The sequence below is a fragment of the Syngnathus typhle genome, linkage group LG19 (assembly GCF_033458585.1).
Source record: "Syngnathus typhle isolate RoL2023-S1 ecotype Sweden linkage group LG19, RoL_Styp_1.0, whole genome shotgun sequence".
Taxonomy (NCBI): Eukaryota; Metazoa; Chordata; class Actinopteri; order Syngnathiformes; family Syngnathidae; genus Syngnathus; species Syngnathus typhle.
The window spans coordinates 2,963,755-2,982,689 of record NC_083756.1 but is presented as its reverse complement, the minus strand read 5'-3'; the positions used below and the strand labels follow the sequence as shown (position 1 = coordinate 2,982,689).

The window sequence follows — 18,935 nt, the reverse complement described above, 5'->3', positions numbered from 1 at the left end:
CAAGATCGCACCGTCACGGATGTTTTTTTTACTTTCTTCAACAATTTTAACGTTACATTTTTTTCGAAGGGTAGTTCCACGCCACCCTTTTAAATTCTATTCAGAGATTGAAGACATTTAAATTGTGCTGACAAATGCTGTTTTATTTTTTTGATGTAAGACCGTGTGCACGTGTGTGTTTATGTCATATGAGGCACGGCAATACATAGTGGTGAGAAACAACATGCGATTAAAGTTGAATCTACGATCAAGAGTATGTGGACCCAAACCTCAACTAAAAATAAAAACGACATCTATTAAACAATTCACAAATAATTATTTTCACAGCAGTTGTGAAATCAAACATACAAAACACAAAAACGGACGTTCAAAAGATGCTATGTGATCAAGTGGTAATGTAGATGAAGAGTGAGGAAAAAACAAGCCTAAACACACACACACTCGCGCAAAACCACATGTATCCCCCCTTTAGTTGCAACATTCCACGTAGTTGGCGGGCAACATTCCGGACTTCCCGGTGCGCTGCACGGTCCCATACATCCAGCCCTCGTCGATGGGCTGAGCGTTGACAATGACGTCACCGTCCCTGAAGGAGACCTCATCGTGGTCCTGCGCCGCGTAGTCGTACAGCGCCCGGTAAACACGCTGCATGCACATTGAACACACGTTTGTAACATTATTGCATAGCCATTGTGAAAATCTTATTTAAAGTTTGCCTGCGTGTCATAGTGCGCAGTGACACATGGAGGCCTGTGGGTGGCGCACTCACCATGGTGGAGGAGTGTGGCGGCGAGGTGACGGATCTGACCGACGACATGCTGGTTTGATGCATGTAGCCATGATACTGAGATTGCGGCTGCATGTGCACGCCCTGGTGGTAGGCTCCGGGAAGCACCGGAGCTGCGACGCACGATAGTATTTATTAATTTGTATTTTTTATCTTATTTGCAAATGACCCGGCTCATCTGTTTTTGAACTCTATTTCTAGCCGTTCAGTGTGAAAGGGGTTAAGCGTCAACTTAGTGATTGGGCGATTTCAAAGTGTGTCGACTTTTCCAACCAATCGTGTGATTAGAGCGTGTGCTCACATTCACGCACATACTGGACATGTACCCGGCGTGTCGCAGCTACTGCTGCGCTCCCAGAGGTCAGAGGTCAGCGAGCTGTGTGACTGCCGGGACTGAGGCCTGCTCAGCTTGCGCTCTGCCCGCTCTGACAGCAGAGGGCGCCATCCGGCGTGTAAACACAAGAAGTAGACAAAAGTCAACGATGGACACAAAATGGATGTCCGCTGTCATTACAAAGACACTGGTTGGAGGTGATGATCAATTTTTAGAGGTAGCACAAGGGAGGGAGGGAGGGAGGGAGGGAGGGTGTTTTATAAGTTTCCTTCTGTGTTAGGGGAGATGCCGATTGTTTTTCGAAGAAGACCAAAACACAAGTGTGAGGTTTTCTTTTAGTTGTCAGTGGGGGTTGTGGAGGTTTTGGGCCGTGTTCTACCAGACATCCTGCGAAGGCTCTTGGACTGGATGTCATCCTCCAAAGGGTCAAAGTCAAATATAGAGCCTGGGTCTGTTCTCCACACCTTCAGGTCTTAAGAGATGACGGGAACGACACTGAACCACCACCGAGAGCAATGGCAAAAATACACCGATATACATGGGCAAGATGTTTGCCCTTTAGAAATTAGCGCTTGCTGACCTACGATGATGCCGCCGGGCCGTCTGTCCGTGTCCATCAACTGGTTGGGGGCTGCGTCGGTCATCATGTGATTGGCTCGCTGGTAGCGCTCCATGCCGGGCTCGTCCAGGCCTGGCGTGCAACCTCGACCGCGGGCGCGCTCAAAGTCCTCATGGTACTTGGCCTGCATGGTAGAGCACAAAAGAAATAAAACAGTTTCACATATGTCAAGGCCTGCAATGGTCACATAAAAAATAGAACTTTCAAACAATGGAAATAAACAAAATACAAGTAATTAAAATGTTAATACCAAGAAAAGTGATTAAAAAAGAAATTCTCACACACACGCACACACCAATGGTGCATTTTGTCAGTGAGCAAATTAAAGAAACACACCTGTTTTAAAATCTTTATTAATCACGCACACAAGCTTGCTTGCGCTCTTTCCCTCTCAGACACACACACAACCACACACACTCATCCCGATGTGGTCCGTGGGCGTCAGTTAGTACGAGTGTCACGCTGCCACACGCGGTGTCCCGTTAGCCGCGACGGACAGGCCGCTACCATGGAAACCGAGTCCTGAGACCTCCGGACCCGCCTGTACTCGGGGGTGTCCAGCTCAGTGCAGCTGTGCCCACGCACCTCCTGCAGCCCACGCTGGTACTTCACCTGTACACACACACGCACACGTATTGTGTCACAGACACAAACATTTTGTGCGTGTGTGTGCATGCTCACTGAGCTGATGTTCTCCTGGTTGCGCCGGACTCTTTTTATCTCAGGCGTTTCCACGACGGCGGTCCCGCAGCCCACCTCTTCTCTGTACTGCACCTGAAGGCACATTGTTGCTAGTTCTCAAGCTTGTAAAATGTGTGTGTGCGTGCGTGTGTGTACATCACTGATCTTCTTGGCGTTCTCTCTGGCGAGGACGATCTCTGGCGTCTCATTAACGGAGGACATGAGACCTCTCATGAGCTTGGAGTCCCAGCAGTAGTGCGTCTAGGGGGCGACAGAGAGTCATGATCGCCCATCCAAGTGAACGTCATTTGTCCCCCTTTCAATATTATGGAATCTTTTGAGAGCGCTGAGTGGAAATGACACAAGAGTAGCAGTGTGGAATGGAGGACAAGGGTTAGCGAGACGCGGGGCGTTATCTCACCGAGCTGATGTGCCGTTGATTGGCTTTCACTCGCTCCATCTCTGGAGTGAGCGACGGCGCACTGTAGCGACCGCGCAACCGCTCCGCATCGTCTTTGTACTTCCTCTGGAATAACAGACAGATTGATAGACGGACGGACGGAGGGATGGACAAACAGCTAGCTCGTCAGCTAGCTAGCAGTCACCTGACTGTAGATATCTTTAAGGTAAGAGGCGTGCACAAGTTCCGGGGTGTCGGTGATGCTCCCGTACGAGTTCTCCCTGAGATGCTCCGTCTGTTTGTAGGACGTCTGCGACACGCATACGTAGAGCGTGACGTGCGTTCCCCGAAGACGGGCGACATGGGCTCACCTGACTCTGGATCTCGGAGGCCCTCTTGGCCCGTCGCACCTCCAGGACATCGGCGCTGAGCTGCATCCCTTTGCCCAGAACCTCCGTGTGCAGGTCTCTGCGGTACTCCTTCTGGTTCAGGATCCGATTGGCCTGTTTGACTCTCAGGAGCTCGGGCGTGTCCTCCAGGCCCAGCCCAGATAAGCCCCGCCCCTTCACTTCCTGCTCCAGGTCCTTCCTGTACTCCTTCTACAAGGAAACATTTCTATTAATTGCTAATAAGTAAAATGTGTGCGTGTGTACCTCATTGAGCAGGTTGGTGGCCTGACGAGCTGTCAGATATTCCGGCGTCTGCTCGACCTCCACCAAGGCTTTGCCTTTCACGTGCTCCTCATAGTCACGCTTGTATTCCCTCTGAAAAAAGCACACGCTGCTACACTTCCTGTGCTTCCTTTTAAGGACTTCACTTCCTGCACTTTTGTGCGATCTTTTGTTACGTTACCTGGCTTTGCATCTTTTGCGCCTCCTTCTGCACTTTGTATGTTTGCGTGTCGGCAAACTCCACACTTGTGCGACCTTTGTTCTTTTCATACTCCTCGCGGTACTTCACCTGCAAGCGCAAATATGAGTCAGGGGCTGTGTGTGTGTGTGTGCGTGTGTGTGTGCGTGTGTTTGTGTGTGCGCATGGGACCTGACTGTGCAGCACTGCGTTTTCCTTATGGTGGCGCTGGTCAGCCGTATCCAGAGCGAGGTGGTACTGAGTCTTGTTCTGCTCATGCTTCTTCTTGTACTCCACCTGATGCCACACACACACACACACACACACACACACAACACACGCAGCGTAGCGTAAATCTGTAGTCGCAGCGAAGTGTATTTGTGATCCACGTGTGCTTACGTTACTCTGCAGTTTGCTGGCGTGCAGCACATGTTCCAGCTGCAGGAGGTTGGGCAGGTCAGAAGAACCTTCCACTTTCTGGTTCTGGTTGCTTTTATACTTGACCTGCTCAACGACAACAACAAAAAGAACTTTGATGATATTGTGGTTTTTCAAGGAGCAGCCCAAAGCGACACAACAGACTGTTATGTAAGGTTTGAAACTGGAGCGCTCCCCCGCTGGCTGACTGTCTGCGTGTGTGTGTGTCTGTGCGTGTGTGTGTGTGTGCGTGGGTGGAGGATAGACCAAATGTGTGCTGCCCTCTTCAGTTTCTCCAGCTTTTCATCCAAAGTGCTTCCTCCTCCATCCTATTTGCTTGACAAACGTTTCCACGGTTACAGGCCGCGCGTTCACATCTCACCTGGCTGGCGAGCGCCGTGGCAGCTTGTGTGTGTTTGAAGGACACGCAATCCAGCGGGTTGTAGCAAGGTCGCCCGTGCGCCTGCTTGTACATCACCTGCGTGGTGGTAAATTGTAGAAAATGTTCATTCGTGTGTGTGTGTGTGTGCGTGTATGTGTGTGTGTTACCTGGCTGGCCAGTTTGGACACTTCCTTGGCGTGATGGATGTCCGTGCGCGTGAGGAGAGAAGCGTCACTCACAACCAGCTGCTTGGCATCGCTCTTATAGGCCACCTGGGGGCGCAAAACGCACACATATTATGTGCATACATAATAAGAAGCACACACACACACTCACACACGCACACTGTTCGGTGTTAACAGAACATTGTCTATAATTCATCAAACTGTTGTCATAGAGATGAAAATGGAGAAGAAAGTGGCTGTGAGTTCACACACACTGGACTCAAACACACAAACACACAACCTACTCACACACGCACATTCGGAGGAATATTTACATAAACATTTTAAAGAATTTGCCAAATTGTTGTCATGGAGATGAAAGTCGTTAAAGTGACAGTGGGTGGGTTCGCACGCACACACACATGGACACCAACTGACTTGGCTGGCCAATTTGGCTGCGTTGGTGGCGCTGACGATGTCCGCTCTGTCGGGCGCTGTGCTGTAGTGGTGAAGCTCCTCTTTTCCCTTTCTGTAGCTGATCTGAGAGCGACGGCACACGGTCACTAACTCGTCCACAGCGTGGCGTTTTGGCGTGCGTGTCGCCGCTTACGTCGCTCTGCTTCTTGTTGACCTCCATGGCGTGCTCCACCTCCGGCAACGTCTTCATGTTGGCGTAGTCCGACTTTCCTTTCTCGTGATTGTATTTCTCCTTGTAGAACTTCTACACAGTGATGAATTGCTGCGATCACCACGTGTTGTGTTAACGCGCCGTTAGCAATGGCACGCTAGCACTCACATCACTCTGCGTCTTGCTGAGCTCTTTGGCAAAGACGGTTTCGATGGTTTGAGGCATTTGAGCGTACAAAGTGCTGGCGGCTTCTTTCTTGCCGTCGTCCTTGTACAACTTCTGCAAAACGCACATGCGTACTTTTCAAGGCGAATCGTAAAACGCGGCTTAGCGCGTACCTGGCTGTGTAGCTGACTCTGCTCTTTGGCGTGCTGAGTGTCTTTGGTGTGAGGCAGCAGCGAGTACAAACTCTTGACCATCTCCTTCTTACTGGCGTCTTTGTATTTAATCTGACCAAACAACGACAACGTCAACACGACGTCGCGGCCAGGCTGAAGCAGATCGCTGAGTCACCTGGCTGAACATATCCGTCACGTCCTTCACAAAGCGGGTGTCCAGAGTCTCGGGCAGCGAGGAGAACAACGACGCAGACAGATCGGCTTTGTCCTTCTGGTACTTGCTCTGGAAACACAACCAATGAATTGTTTGAGGAGCAACAAATGTTCGCTAACTTTCGGTGGCATTTGATTGGGCCTCGATGACTCACCTGACTCTGAATGTCGCTCAAGCGCTTGACGAATTCCGTTTGATTGGTGTCAGCCATCTTGTGGAAGCCGCAGCTGCCGCTCTCCTCCCGACCTCTCGCTCTGTATTTATTCTAACATATGCATTCTGAACATCAAATTGCGTTCCTTCTTAGTGTCTTCATTGGCTGCCTTTGTGTGTGCGTGTGTGTGTGAGCACCTCACTCTGAAGCTCCATGACTGCCTTGGCAAATTTGGTCTCCTGAGTGTGGGGCAGCTGCGAGTACAGACTGGTGCCTTGTGTCCTCAAAGCGTCCACCTTGTACTGGACCTGGAGACGTCAACATCACGTTTTGTCCATCATCTGAATCGCGATCTGAGCGTAAGAGACGAGGTGAGGTGAGCAACCTGGCTCTGCAGCCGCGTGGCCTCTTTGGCGTGCACAGTCTCCAGGGTCTCAGGCAGGTGGTGGTAGAGGCTGATGGCCGACGCCTTCCTGCCGGCTTCCTTGTATTTGGTCTCCAGAGAAGATTAGCATTTAGCATGCTGCTCACACGCTTTTGAACGACGTGTACTGTGGAGCAGGGCTGTGGACTCGGACTCGGGGACTCGGAGTCGTCGGACTCGGTCATTTTTGCCGGACTCGGACTCTGTGCTGATTTTGACCGAGTCCAACAATAAAAAGAATACGTTCAATTTTTTTTCATCATGCTGCTGAGAATGCGCGTAGGAATACTGTCCACAGCCCTGCTTGCTTGTTATGAAGACAAATTTAGTTGTTGGGTGCGCGCCCGCGCCTGCCTGCCTGCGTGCGTGCACGTACAAGACCCACAATGCCCCGCGCGCAGCCAAGATGGAAGAACCCGGGAGCAGCGAGAGAACAATGTTTTGCCTCTAGATTTGGGGGGGAAACGGCGCATAAGTTACGATCAATGCGGCCACGTTGAGTTGCACTTAGGCTAATGTTTACATTATGTATCAATGTCAAGGCCGATTATGTTTATATCATTGATGTGTTTCGATCGTTGTGGGGTCGTCACTAATTATTTGTGTTTAGATAAATATCTGAGCTATAATGGTGTAATTAATGATTAAAATCTGAAAGTATCTGTTTATTATATTCGTTTATATGTTTAATAAAGACAAAGCCATCACAAAACTGTTGTAATTATTTAGATTTTGATCTAAATTAGCCTTGAATAAAGACTAAGCAGTCACATGAATTAACAGAAAAAATGGACAGCCGGACTCGGACTCGTGGTCAAGAGGCCGGACTCGGACTCGGTACAAAAATCCAACCGAGTCCACAGCCCTGCTGTAGAGTATATGCCATAAGACGACGCCAAACTCTTCAGCTCACTTCAAAACGGGGTCCAAGCAAGATTTTTGGGGAAAAGAAACCCTCCTCAGATCTTTCTCACCTGGCTGTGGAGGTGGGTGAGCGCCTTGGCCAGCCGCGTCTCGGCGGTGTCTGGCAGCTGACTGTAGGCACTGCGACCGAGGCTCTTGATGCTCTCCTGCTTATACTTAAACTGCAAAGAGACGCCAAGTTGCGCACGAGGCTCTTCTTTGGACATACTTTTTGCTTTTCATGATCAGTCCAAAATGGTTGATCCTCAGGATCACGTGCGCTCACCTTGCTCTGCAGCTGCGCCATCCTGGCGGCGAGCTGCGTCTCGGACGTCTGCGGGAGCTGAGCGTACAGGCTGGTCGTCATCACTTCCTTGCCACTCTGCTTGTACTTGATCTGCCAGATTTTATTTTATTTTATTTTATTCATCACGTGTTTGTGAGCGCTTACTTGACTCTGCAGCTCGGAAATTTCTTTCACATGAAGCGTCTCGGCAGTCTCGGGCATCTGATGGTACAAGGCGCTGCTAGCTTCTTTTTTCCCCGCCTCCTTGTATTTCATCTGCGCGCACACACATGAAGAACACAAAATATTCAGGCGGTGTTTCCGTAAAGACAGCGCCCGAGGGTCACATGACACGTCGTGACATTCTTTGGTGGGACGAGGAATCTTGCAGCGCTGATAAAGCGACCAGAATAGATCAGTGTGGCTGATTTGTTAGGAGGTGCTGCCAGCGTCTACAAACCAGTCGAGCTTTCTAACCTGGCTGTGAGTTTCCGCCATGTCCTTCACGAAGCGAGTGTTTAGAGTTTCGGGCAGGACAGAGAACAAAGAATTGCACAGATCTTCTTTGTCCTTCTGGTACTTGCTCTGTAAACATAGCGCCACAACAGACGCACAATACTTGTTATCCCGATGGTGGCTTCAGCTTGCATGTGGTGCGTTCAGGGTCCTCACCTGGCTGTGTAACTCCGACATCTGTTTGGCAAAGTGCGTTTCCGATGTCTCGGGAAGGAGCGAGTACAAGTTCTTACTCATCTCTTTCTTCCCGTCTTCTTTGTACTTCACCTGCAGATCCAGAGCTCACTTTTTAGCGTGTGTGTGCGTGTGTGTGTTTGTGTGTGTTGATCACCTGACTGTATAAGTGGTTGAGATGTTTGGCCAACTCCATGTGTGTGGTTTGAGGCATTTGGTGATAGTACGTCTTGCTGGCGTCCGGCTTGTAGGCCACCTAAAAAAAAAAAAAACAGCCGAAGAACTTAGTTTTGGACTGGCTGGCTGGTTATGGCTGACTCGGCGCTGACCTGACTCCTCAACTGGGACACGTCTCGAGCGTGTCGAGTCTCCAGAGTGTCGGGCAACTTGGAGTAGAGACAGTCGGGTGCTTGCCTCCGACCCGCCTCCTTGTACTTGTTCTGAAACGCACCAGATGAAATCAGGATCCACGCGCTGGGATCAGGTCCTCTTGTGTTCCTAGAAGTTCCAATACCTCACTTTGGATCTCGGAGACGCTTTTGGCAAACAGGATGTCGTTAGTCTCTGGGAGCTGCGAATAGAAGCTGACGCTCTGCGCCATTTTGCCGCTCTCTTTGTATTTGTTCTGAACAAACAAAAGTCCGGTCCGCTTTAAAAGTCTTTGATAACATTCTCAAGATGAGTTGGTACCTCGCTCTGGATCAGCGCCACCTCTCGGGCCAACTGCGTCTGCGGGATGTCGGGAAGCTGAGAATAGAGCGACGACATCATCTGCTTCTTGCCCTCGGCTTTGTACGCTTTCTGGACCGGGACAAAAAAAAAAAAAAATGGCACACTGGTTTGAAGGCAAAAAAATTGGCAGAAAAAAAAAAAGTAGGACTGACTTCACTCTGCAGTGCGCTGGCTTCTTTGGCGTGTTTGGTCTCCAGCGTTTCGGGAAGTTGGGCGTACAAAGACGCTGCCGCCTGCTGCTTGGCCTCATGCTTGTACTTGGCCTAAAACACACACACACACACATCTTATCATACTGGCTTCCTATTGGCTGATATTTTAACCCTCAGCGCTTTTAGGACTTGGCACTGGGTTGGCTGAAACTTATCAAGGAACCCCGCCGAGCGTGCGTTTGCGCTCACCTGGCTGTGAGTGTCGGCCATGTCTTTAGCAAATTGAACTTCGGGCGTTTGTGGCATCAAGGAGTACAAGGAGACGGACATGTCCTCTTTGTCTCGCTTGTAGTTTGCCTGCAACGCTAGCAAACGTCACAAAGCTGAAGGAAGAAGAAAACGCGGATGGGGGGGCCTGACCTCGCTTTGGATCTCCGACACGTGTTTGGCAAACTGCGTCTCTGGCGTCTCCGGGAGGAAGCGAAAGAGGGCCGAGGACGCATCCTTGTGGCACTCCTTGTATTTCACCTGCACGGAAATTTGGCTTTGACATCAACGTCCAGAGAGGACAGGAGCGGCGTGAGGTCACCTGACTCTGGAGCTCCGTGAGCTCCTTCGCCCGCTGAGTCTGGAGCGTGCGAGGTAAGCCGGAGAAGAGCGAGGACGACATTTGCTTCTGGGCCTCCTCCTTGTATTTGACCTGCAGAGGAGATGATTGTATGAGTCTAACAAACGAGAGCTAGGTAGGAACGCTTAGAAGAACGGATCTGACCTCGCTCTGCAGCTCTGCAACACTTTTAGCAAACTGAGTCTCAGGCGTCTGCGCCAGCTGAGAGTAGAAACTCTGAGAGAGGGACCTCTTCCCGTCCTCCTTGTACTTGATCTGAAGGACACGACGAGATATAAATCCAAAGCGGCTGAAAGTTGAACATTTTGCTTCACCTCGCTCTGCATGTCCGTCATGTCTCTGTTGAAGGCGGTTTGGGAGGTGTCAGCTAAAGTGGCGTAGAGGCAGGCGGGCATCTCCTTCTTACCGCTCTCTTTGTACTTGAGCTGGCAAAGCCACAAGGCAACTTTGCCAATTTGGTCGTCAAGGTGGGGCGGGCGAGCGGCAGGTTACCTCACTTAGCAGCTCTGCGGCATCTTTAGCATGCTGCGTCTCCATGGTGACGGGCAGGGCGGAGTACAGAGAGCTGCGAAGCTCCTGCTCACCCGCCGACTTGTACTTGCTCTGTAACATTTGTGTTGAAGTCAATTGAGGAGCTTCATGTGGATTAAAGTAGTGCTTTGCCACCATCTTGGGACAATTCTTTCTAACAATGAAACGTGGTCTGGTGGCACCTCGCTCTGGAGTTGGGACATTTGCTTGGTCAGCTGAGTCTGGGGAGTTTCTGGAAGCTGATGGTACAAGCTACTCTGCATCTGCTGCTGCGCGCCTGCTTTGTACTTGACCTGCCGCACACCAACACACATGCACACACACACACACACACACGCACACACACACACACACACACACACACACACACACACACACACACACACACACACACACACACACACACACACACACACCACACACACACACACACACACACGTGTACGCCAAGACTGACTCACCCACACTTGCAGCTTCATTGTGTGGTTGCCATAGCAACTATGACCCAGTTGAGGAAATTCCCAAGTCAAGGTTCTGACAGGAAAGAGCTGACAGCAAAGCATCTAGAGTTGCCTTCAAGAACCTTCCTTCCTTCCTTCCTTCCTTCCTTCCTTCCTTCCTTCCTTCCTTCCTTCCTTCCTTCCTTCCTTCCTTCCTTCCTTCCTTCGTTCCTTCCTTCCTATCTTCCTTCCTTCCTTCCTTCCTTCCTTCCTTCCTTCCTTCCTTCCTTCCTTCCTTCCTTCCTTCCTTCCTTCCTTCCTTCCTTCCTTCCTTCCTTCCTTCCTTCCTCCCTCCCTCCCTCCCTTCTTTCCTTCCTTCTTAGCTTCCTTCTTTGCTTCCTTCCTTTCTTCCTTCCTTCCTCGCTTCCTTCCTTCCTTCCTCCCTCTATCCCTCCCTCCCTCTACTCCCTCCCTGCCTTCCTTCCTTTCTTCCTCGCTCCCTCCCTTCCTCCCACCCACCCTCCCTCCCTCCCTCCCTCCCTCCCTCCCTCCTTCCTTCCTTCCTTCCTTCCCTCCTTCCTTCCTTCCTTCCTTCCTTCCTTCCTTCCTTCCTTCCTTCCTTCCTTCCTTCCTTCCTTCCTTCCTTCCTTCCTTCCTTCCTTCCTTCCTTCCTTCCTTCCTTCCTTCCCTCCTTCCTTCCTTCCTTCCTTCCTTCCTTCCTTCCTTCCTTCCTTCCTTCCTTCCTTCCTTCCTTCCTTCCTTCCTTCCTTCCTTCCTTCCTTCCTTCCTTCCTTCCTACCTGACTCTGCAGGTCTGAGATCTCTTTGGCGCGTTGCGTGTGGATGGTTTCAGGCATCAGCGAGTACAAGTTGACACTCATCTCCTTCTTGCCGTCCTCTTTGTACTTCACCTGAACGACACGGACAAGACGGCGCCATCATGAACCTTCATCCCTCATCAAAACTAAAGTGACTTTTTTTTTTTTTACCTCGCTGGCGAGTTGGGACGCGTCCTTGGCGTGGAGCGTCTCCAGCGTCTGCGGTAGAAGCGAGTAGGAGGACGAGTTCTGGCCCACTTGTTTGTAGCGGCGCTGCTGGCGAGATGATCTTTGAATGGATTTGGTGAAGAAAGCCTCGAAGATATTTTGAACCAGGATAGACGGACGAGGAGCACGAGAAGAAAGAAGGTCTCACCTCACTCTGCAAGTCGGCAACCGTCTTTGCAAACTCGGTTTGCATGGTGCGCGGCAGCTTGGAGTACAACGTCTGACTCCGCCTCTTCTTGCCATCCTCCTGGTACTTGAGCTGACGAAAGGATAAAGACGCCGAGATGATTTTGGAAATGAACTTGGAAGTAAAACTGTGTGGTGGCACCTGGCTGTGCAGCTCGGTCATCTCCCTGGCAAACTGGATCTCCTTGGTGTCGGTCAGTTGAGAGTAGAGAGACGAAGGAGCTCCTTTCACCAACACCTTGGGTCGATAATTCACCTGAGAGAAGCGAGACGGTGACGAGGTCGCGCACTCGCTCCACGCTTACGTGACCTTGGAGCGTGTGGAGGTCAACTACATCACTCTGCAGCTGCGACATCTCCAGCGCGTGTTGGATCTCGGGCGTATCGGCCAGTCGGGAGTAGAGCGAGACGGAGGCTTTTCTCTTGCCGTCTTCTGTGTACTTTTTCTACGAGACCGGGACGACAGAGGATATCAAGATCTCGCCGGGTGAAGGCGGATGTCGACGAAACGAAAGGCTCGCACGTCACTCTGAAACTCGTGGACGCTTTTGGCCAGATGCATCTCGCTGGTCTCGGGGAGTTGGGAGTACAAAGTACTGCTCAGTTCCTTCTTCACCTCCTCCTTGTACTTGTTCTGAAAGGGAAGGAGGGAGAATATCATGTGCATCCGTCCATCTGTCCGTCTGTCTCTTACCTGGCTGAGTAAGTCGGTGAGTTCTTTGACAAAGTGAGTGTCGTTGGTCTCTGGCATGAGAGAATACAGTGAGGAAGACGTCTTCATGTTTTCTTTGTATTTAACCTGAAAAGAAAAAAAAATAAACAGAATTTGTAGCTTTGGTACCGGTTCCGTTGTGACTGCGTTACCTCGCTCTGCAGCTGGGTCACTTCCTTGGCCCGTTGGATCTGCGGCGTGTCTGGAAGCAGCGAGTAGAGGGACAAGGACGTCTCCTCCCTGCCCTCCTGCTTATATTTGGACTGAACAGGACAAGCAAGACGTTTAGCGAGCTCACTGGCGGTCCGGTCCTCGCTCGTGTTCGAAACGGGAACACACCTCAGACACCACCGCGCTGATGTTCTTGGCGTGAATGAGGTCGGCCGCAGGGACAAAGAGACTCTGACCCTTCATCTTCTCAAAGTCCTCTTTGTACTTCACCTGGGAAGATGTTAGAAAGGTCAGGTCACGATCCGTCCATTTTCACAGCACATACACACGTGGGAGGAAGCTAACGTGCTAACCACTTTGCCACCCAAGTTATTTCCTTCTTCCAGCGGCTCAGCTTTGCAAAGATTAACGTCGCCATGGCAACGGGAAAGCTCCGATTGGCGGAGCAGGCATTAGCTCGGAATTTGAGAACTTTGGGTCGGAACATGGAAGCTTTTGAAGTCAGCCGGCACCTCGGAGCGGCGTTAAATTTAGAAAGCGCTCGCCTCCTGGCGGCGTGATGACTCACGGCCGAGTCCAAGCGGCTCGAGCGAGTCGAGAGGATTTCAGTAAGCGGTCGATGAGTCAGCGGGAACGTGTCGCCCTCCCACGTAGCAGCGAAAGATTGGCTGCGATGCCAATCGTTTTGATGGACTCACGTGGGGCCTTTTGAGGGACGGTTGCCAATGGCGACGCTGGCTTCAGCTCAGGTCTTCTTTTTAATGCCTTTTAAGCACATCTCGTCATGTCTGTTAAGACGATGACGCCAACGCTGCGATTTTCACGACTATTAGCAATAATTGAATGATACGAATGGATAAATATGAATACACAAACTAGAAAAATTCTAATTCAGGAAAAATACATATGATTTATAATACATTGTAAAAAAAAAATGGTGGTATCTCTGTAGTTTGAGTAAAATAATTTTAATAAATAAATAAATAAATAAATAAGGAAGGGTTTTAATGTGGGGACAAGATTGTGGTAGGAGCTCACCTCACTGGCCAGCAGGCTGCATCTCCTGTTGAACCCCGGGTCAGGAAGAACTGGGCGGCCATCACTTGAGGCCTGGAAACACACAGAGACCAAAATATTAGGAACGCCGGTCTGTGTACAAGGTGAAAAACGATGGGCCATCGCAAAAGCCTTCAAGTGTCTTCTTACCTGTGGTTCCTCGGATCCGTTTGCTCCTCCTTGTTCGTGTTCTCCACTCGCTTCCTTTCGCACCACTTCTCCGTCCTCCTTCTCGTCTTCTCTTTCCACTTTAGCTTGCGCAGTCTCGTTAATGTACACGCATTCAGACGAGCCCGTGCGTCCGTTTGTGTCAAGGTGAGACGTGAAGGTGGTCACGGTCTCCTGAAAAGTTTCTTCTTGTCGAATCTCCTTCCTCACAGCTTGCTCAAGAGCTGGCGAGGGCTCCATGGTGTGACCCTCTAGAGAGAAAAGATTTAGAAGATTTCAGAATTTTGTCCGTTGAGTGAGCGCTGTGTCCAGTTTCAGCTCCCGACGGGTCTCTGAGCGCACGGTCAGTCGGGTTCGGACTCATGACGGTCCAGACCCGTGACATCATCGAGTACATCTTATCGCTTACGAGGGCCACAAATAGCTCTCTACTTGAACTTATCACCAGCGTCACCTTCAACTATTTTACTTATTTATTTTTATTTCAAGGTGATCGCGGTCAAATTAATCTAAGTCACTGCACCACGTTTGACATTTCCGACGGGAAAACATAGCAAGTGTCCGACTGTTTCGTCGGCTGCCAGAACGGCAGGTATGCTGGCGTCCACATCGAGCGTCAGATGGCAGCTGAGGTAAAACCGCCACGTTGAACCCGTGACCATCTGTCGCCACGCGGCAGACAACCGGGCGTGTGGCCTCGCGTTAGTTAGTCCAAGTGGCCCAAATCATCCGGTCTTGATTCTTCCATTCAGGAATGAATAATTTATTCGTTTGATTATTATGTAAGAGCAGAACATCAAAAGTGCTTTTCATCTGTACAAGCGCAAACAGCGCTTACGTAACATTGGACCATTCTCTGCCCTCCTCCTCCTCATCCTCCCACGCTGCTTCCTCCTCCTTCTCCCTTTCCGCCTCTTCCTGGCGAGTTCGGAGTTCACAGTGGCGTGTGTCAGTCCGAATGAGGAGCGAAGAAGACAAAGACAGAAAGCGTTGGCTTTTAAATGAGTGTGATTCAAAATAAGAAGACCAAAAAAAGTTCACTTACAATCTAGCTGATGCTCCACCTCAGATGATGTCGTCGTTTCCTCCATCTTGTCCCCATAGAAGAATCAAGGCGTGTGCGTGTGTGTATGTGTGTGTGTGCGCTCACTGACAAAATTGCACCACATCCATTCATCCCCCTTCACACCACGCATAACCATATCTACACAACCCATGTCATTGTGACATTTAACAAAATTACACAACAAGGAATTTTAAGGCTTTTTCAATCATTACTGTGAGAAGAAAAGACGACTAGAACAGCTGAACTTTATCTAGTTTGAATATGATCGTGAACGTAGCCACATACCCAGTTAGCAAATGAGTAACTCCAAATAAAAAAATAAATAAACAACCAAGCCTACTTGGACAATTTATGGCAAAGAAATGGTCCCCAGTTATAGGAGGGTGTGCACGCTTGTGCAACCACATGATCTGAGTTATATATTTTTATTTCCCCTTCTTGACAAGGTTAAATTCACTTTGATTTAGTTCTACAGGTCACCTTAGCGTAGTAAAAGGTTTTGAAACGACATTTGGGTGTGCAGACCTTTTATAATCACCGTCAGTGTGCGTGCGCGTGTTTCGACCTCCGGTACATACGTTACTGATGTGTTCCTGAGTGCGCCTCAGTCGTTGCATCTCGGGTGTGTCGGACACGATGCTGAAGCCTCGACCTTTGCTCTCCTCAAAATCTTTCTTGTACTGCACCTGGCTCTGCAGCTGGCTCTGCTGCCTCAGTCGCAGGTTCTCCGGCGTGTCGGCCACAATTGTGAAGGACGTCTTGGGATAATGTCTGCACCCAAAATGTATCGTTAACAATCGGTGTTGCCGTTACGAATGTTTAGCAATGCGGCCAAATACAAAACGACAACGCTCGCAAGGAGATGCCGTAGGCCACGTCTCACACTCAGATGCTCACACGCGTGCAACGGTAATGTGTGACGTCATATTTATTGTCCAAGGTATGACGTCATAGGTTACATGAATTCCCAAGCTAGTCCACTTTGATGCTATCACCAACTTGTGCAAACAATCTGGCAGGATGCTCCTTTGTGTGCTGCTCTAAATAAAGTTCCAGCATCACAAATGCCGAGTGGGCGGGGCTTAAGGAAACAGCGAGAGATGAAAAGAGTCAACTGTGTCTGTGGGTGTGTTGACAATTATCCGGAAAAGGCCAAGAAACAAAGTGTGACTGATTTGGTGTGTGTGTGCGTGTGTCCGTGTGTGTGCGGGGAAACTAACATGCCAACATGGTTTTGAGGAAACACAGGAAAGTTCTCGCTAGAGAAGCTCACATGGGGAAATAGTTTAAAGCGTTAAAGCGTGTAATATGGACACTTGAACAAATGGTAAAAGAGTGTCACACGTGTGTGTAGCATACTCGATTGTTTTGTGTGACGTCGCGTTTAGCATCACGTGTGACAGGCAGCAGGGCAGACTCACGCGTTACAGTAGGGCTTCTTGTCGTAACCTTTGTAGTTCTTCATGTTGAGGGTCATCTTGCAAACCTCGCAGTGGAAGCAGCCTTTGTGCCAGTTCTACACACACACACACAAACACACACACACACACACACATATTGTTTAGAATCCCGCATTTACTTCTCCAATTTTTCCCTTCCTGTGTGCGTGCCAATCTCCATACACAGAACATTTCTGAGCAGGGCTATTCAAAGTCTGATTTAAGCGCCATTAGAGGTCTGACGCATATTTTTATGAAAAATTCACATCATTGGAAGGTTAGGAGCAAAAGTTTAATTTTTTTCCCCCCCCCAAATAAAGACTCAACTCAGCTTGTTGTCATGACAACAGGCTGAGCAGCAGCTGATGAGTCAAACAAGCAGCTTGTTTATAGTTTGACTGACTCACCATCACTTCCGGAGGTACAATGTGGTATTACAAGACTACCCAATTTCCTCCCCTCGATTGAGATTTGGACATGCTAAACGATTGGTCGCCGCCCCGATCTTGTGGCTGTCACCCGATGCCGCACACAGCAGACGCTTGACGAGGTTTTAATAATTTATCGACATTACGCTGCACGCTATCATTTATGTATGTGACGCTCAATATATATATATATTTTTTTAATCACGCCTTGGCCACCTGGGGGCAGAGTTGTACATTTATTCAGATAAACTTTCAGATACAGTTGACGTCAACTCCCCAGCAGTATGGTCTAGCTTCACAGAGGATAAAGAATACATGCCTGTGAGTATTGTTATATTGTCTGTCTATATGTGTTCCTTCACATCTCCATTGACTAATGAGTTACATCTCCATCTTATAAATGGCGTCAGTTAGCCCATCTACAGTGGTTCGCTTTATGTTAGCATTAATCTGTTTGTTTTAAATACACACCATGTAAGTCGCTATTTGTTTTATATTTAGTTAACAAGCAAATGGCACCCATTGGGTGGAACGGCCCATGCGTGTGTGCTGCGGCAGCACGTTGTTAAGGATTGTCTAATAATCTTGATCAGCTGATAACTTGTAAGTACATAAGCAGTTAGAAGAGAGCAAAAAGGCGTAATGCTTGAAAAGAACGTTTTTTATGATTTGGGAGAAAGTAGACATGAGAGGGAAAACGTTTGTATGATACATGTACTGCATAATATTATGATACTTAAACATCCAATTATTTATTCAGTTCGATTTTAAAACACAGTTTAATGCACAGAACATTGCTTATTTGGCTTTAACCAATCCATAAATATGTAACATTTATTTCACCATGTTTATAGATACCTAAAGCTCGTAAAACCCATTTAAGAACTTGTAGAGAAATTGTGACTTTTTTTGGGGGGGGGGTAGTACTGATGATGCATTGTGCAAATAAAAACTAATATTGTCCTGTTGCATTTAATTAGTTAATATTTGTAAATCTATTTATTCGAAGAATAAGCCGAGTGATGGAGGAAAAGTGCCCACCTTGTCCAGGCAGCTGACTTTCTCTGTGGGGTAAACAACCTTCCCGCAGCGGGCACACTGGGGGTTCATCCTCGCGACCCGGGTGGGTGTCCAATGTTGGGGTCCTGAGGCTGATGAAGTCGCCACAGAGGACGCTGGAGCAGAGGCTCCGGAATGGAAGCTGCTCGGCAAATTTGTGCTGGACCAAGTGAACAACTCGTAGAGCACAAGAGCAGTCCCGACAGTGAGCGCCTAAGAGTGCGACAAGCTCGCAGCACTTGGCAGCCACCGGAAACGCGAGAACGGCTTCCTCCCGACCCGCTTCCTTGAAAGTAAAAGAATAAAGTTTTTTTTTTTCTTCCAATTGATGGCGTCCAAACAACTCACAACGCAGCAGTTCGCAATCAATATTGTAAATAAAAAATATGAAATAACAAGTTCATACTCACAAGAGACCTCCTTTCTTTGTTCTTGCCCCTTCTGTGCACATACGTGATCCCTGCCCACGGCCATACTAAGCTAGTAGGGGCATTCCATCACTGAATGTACAGCCAGCTAGCCTGTAGCTAACGTTTGCACACAAAGTGAAATTGAAGTCGATTGAACTTGGTCATTGTGGTGTTAAGTGTTTGTACTGCTGTTTTATTCTGAAGGGCCAAACAGGAAGTTGGGGTTGGGGGTGTTCCGGTGATGTGGAATGGCTGCGAGTTTAGAAGATATGAGACGCAAATAAAGACCGTCTAGTTGCTCTACAAAGTGTTGGTTGAATCCTTACGCCCGAAACGCGACAGTCATCAAACACATCCAGGATTGTTCACGTGTTGTTAACAAGTATCTCCTATAATATATTTATTAAATAATAGTCACACGTGTTTTGCATAAAAATGTCTT

General features: G+C 49.0%; 2 protein-coding genes across 4 annotated transcripts; both read right to left on the bottom strand.

The window, feature by feature from the left end:
* Nucleotides 1-122: 122 nt before the first annotated feature.
* LOC133143608 (nebulin-like) lies at nucleotides 123-15,179 on the bottom strand. 2 transcript variants are annotated; one of them, XM_061265642.1, is made up of 55 exons: nucleotides 15,137-15,179; nucleotides 14,930-15,009; nucleotides 14,074-14,342; nucleotides 13,906-13,977; nucleotides 13,036-13,137; nucleotides 12,849-12,959; nucleotides 12,679-12,783; nucleotides 12,508-12,618; nucleotides 12,320-12,430; nucleotides 12,127-12,240; nucleotides 11,947-12,057; nucleotides 11,742-11,843; nucleotides 11,553-11,663; nucleotides 10,496-10,606; nucleotides 10,275-10,385; nucleotides 10,097-10,207; nucleotides 9,927-10,037; nucleotides 9,744-9,854; nucleotides 9,575-9,682; nucleotides 9,404-9,511; nucleotides 9,155-9,265; nucleotides 8,961-9,071; nucleotides 8,785-8,895; nucleotides 8,600-8,710; nucleotides 8,428-8,526; nucleotides 8,253-8,363; nucleotides 8,058-8,165; nucleotides 7,746-7,856; nucleotides 7,581-7,691; nucleotides 7,366-7,476; nucleotides 6,353-6,463; nucleotides 6,165-6,275; nucleotides 5,968-6,078; nucleotides 5,775-5,882; nucleotides 5,600-5,710; nucleotides 5,430-5,540; nucleotides 5,244-5,354; nucleotides 5,072-5,173; nucleotides 4,637-4,741; nucleotides 4,470-4,565; nucleotides 4,070-4,174; nucleotides 3,863-3,967; nucleotides 3,674-3,781; nucleotides 3,475-3,585; nucleotides 3,193-3,420; nucleotides 3,027-3,131; nucleotides 2,843-2,947; nucleotides 2,578-2,682; nucleotides 2,422-2,514; nucleotides 2,248-2,352; nucleotides 1,702-1,864; nucleotides 1,501-1,593; nucleotides 1,114-1,212; nucleotides 770-900; nucleotides 123-645 (listed from the first exon to the last, which is right to left on the bottom strand). In XM_061265642.1, the coding sequence occupies exons 2-55, from the start codon at nucleotides 14,964-14,966 to the stop codon at nucleotides 469-471; spliced, it is 6,132 nt and encodes a 2,043-aa protein (XP_061121626.1). In that variant the 5' UTR covers nucleotides 14,967-15,009; nucleotides 15,137-15,179; the 3' UTR covers nucleotides 123-468. The 2 variants fall into 2 exon arrangements, with proteins under 2 accessions (XP_061121626.1, XP_061121625.1); XM_061265641.1 differs by having other exon boundaries at nucleotides 2,248-2,514.
* On the bottom strand, nucleotides 14,839-18,844 carry LOC133143609 (LIM zinc-binding domain-containing Nebulette-like). Of its 2 annotated transcripts, XM_061265645.1 has the most exons (5): nucleotides 18,494-18,844; nucleotides 18,066-18,369; nucleotides 16,579-16,673; nucleotides 15,736-15,928; nucleotides 14,839-15,182 (listed from the first exon to the last, which is right to left on the bottom strand). In XM_061265645.1, the coding sequence occupies exons 2-5, from the start codon at nucleotides 18,132-18,134 to the stop codon at nucleotides 15,129-15,131; spliced, it is 411 nt and encodes a 136-aa protein (XP_061121629.1). In that variant the 5' UTR covers nucleotides 18,135-18,369; nucleotides 18,494-18,844; the 3' UTR covers nucleotides 14,839-15,128. The 2 variants fall into 2 exon arrangements, with proteins under 2 accessions (XP_061121629.1, XP_061121628.1); XM_061265644.1 differs by having other exon boundaries at nucleotides 14,839-15,928.
* Nucleotides 18,845-18,935: the final 91 nt, after the last annotated feature.

Coding starts and splice junctions, on each gene's coding strand:
- LOC133143608 (XM_061265641.1), bottom strand. CDS start 14,966: ATGAGGAGGAGGAGGGCAGAGAATGGTCCAATGTTAC. Junction 13,138..13,905: donor GCAGCCTGCTGGCCAGTGAG/GTGAGCTCCTAC, acceptor ACATCTTCCCAG/GTGAAGTACAAAGAGGACTT. Junction 8,166..8,252: donor TGTCGGAGTTACACAGCCAG/GTGAGGACCCTG, acceptor CTATGTTTACAG/AGCAAGTACCAGAAGGACAA.
- LOC133143609 (XM_061265644.1), bottom strand. CDS start 18,134: ATGAACCCCCAGTGTGCCCGCTGCGGGAAGGTTGTTTACCCCACAGAG. Junction 16,674..18,065: donor AAGTCAGCTGCCTGGACAAG/GTGGGCACTTTT, acceptor GTGTGTGTGTAG/AACTGGCACAAAGGCTGCTT. Junction 15,929..16,578: donor AAGAAGCCCTACTGTAACGC/GTGAGTCTGCCC, acceptor TTTTGGGTGCAG/ACATTATCCCAAGACGTCCT.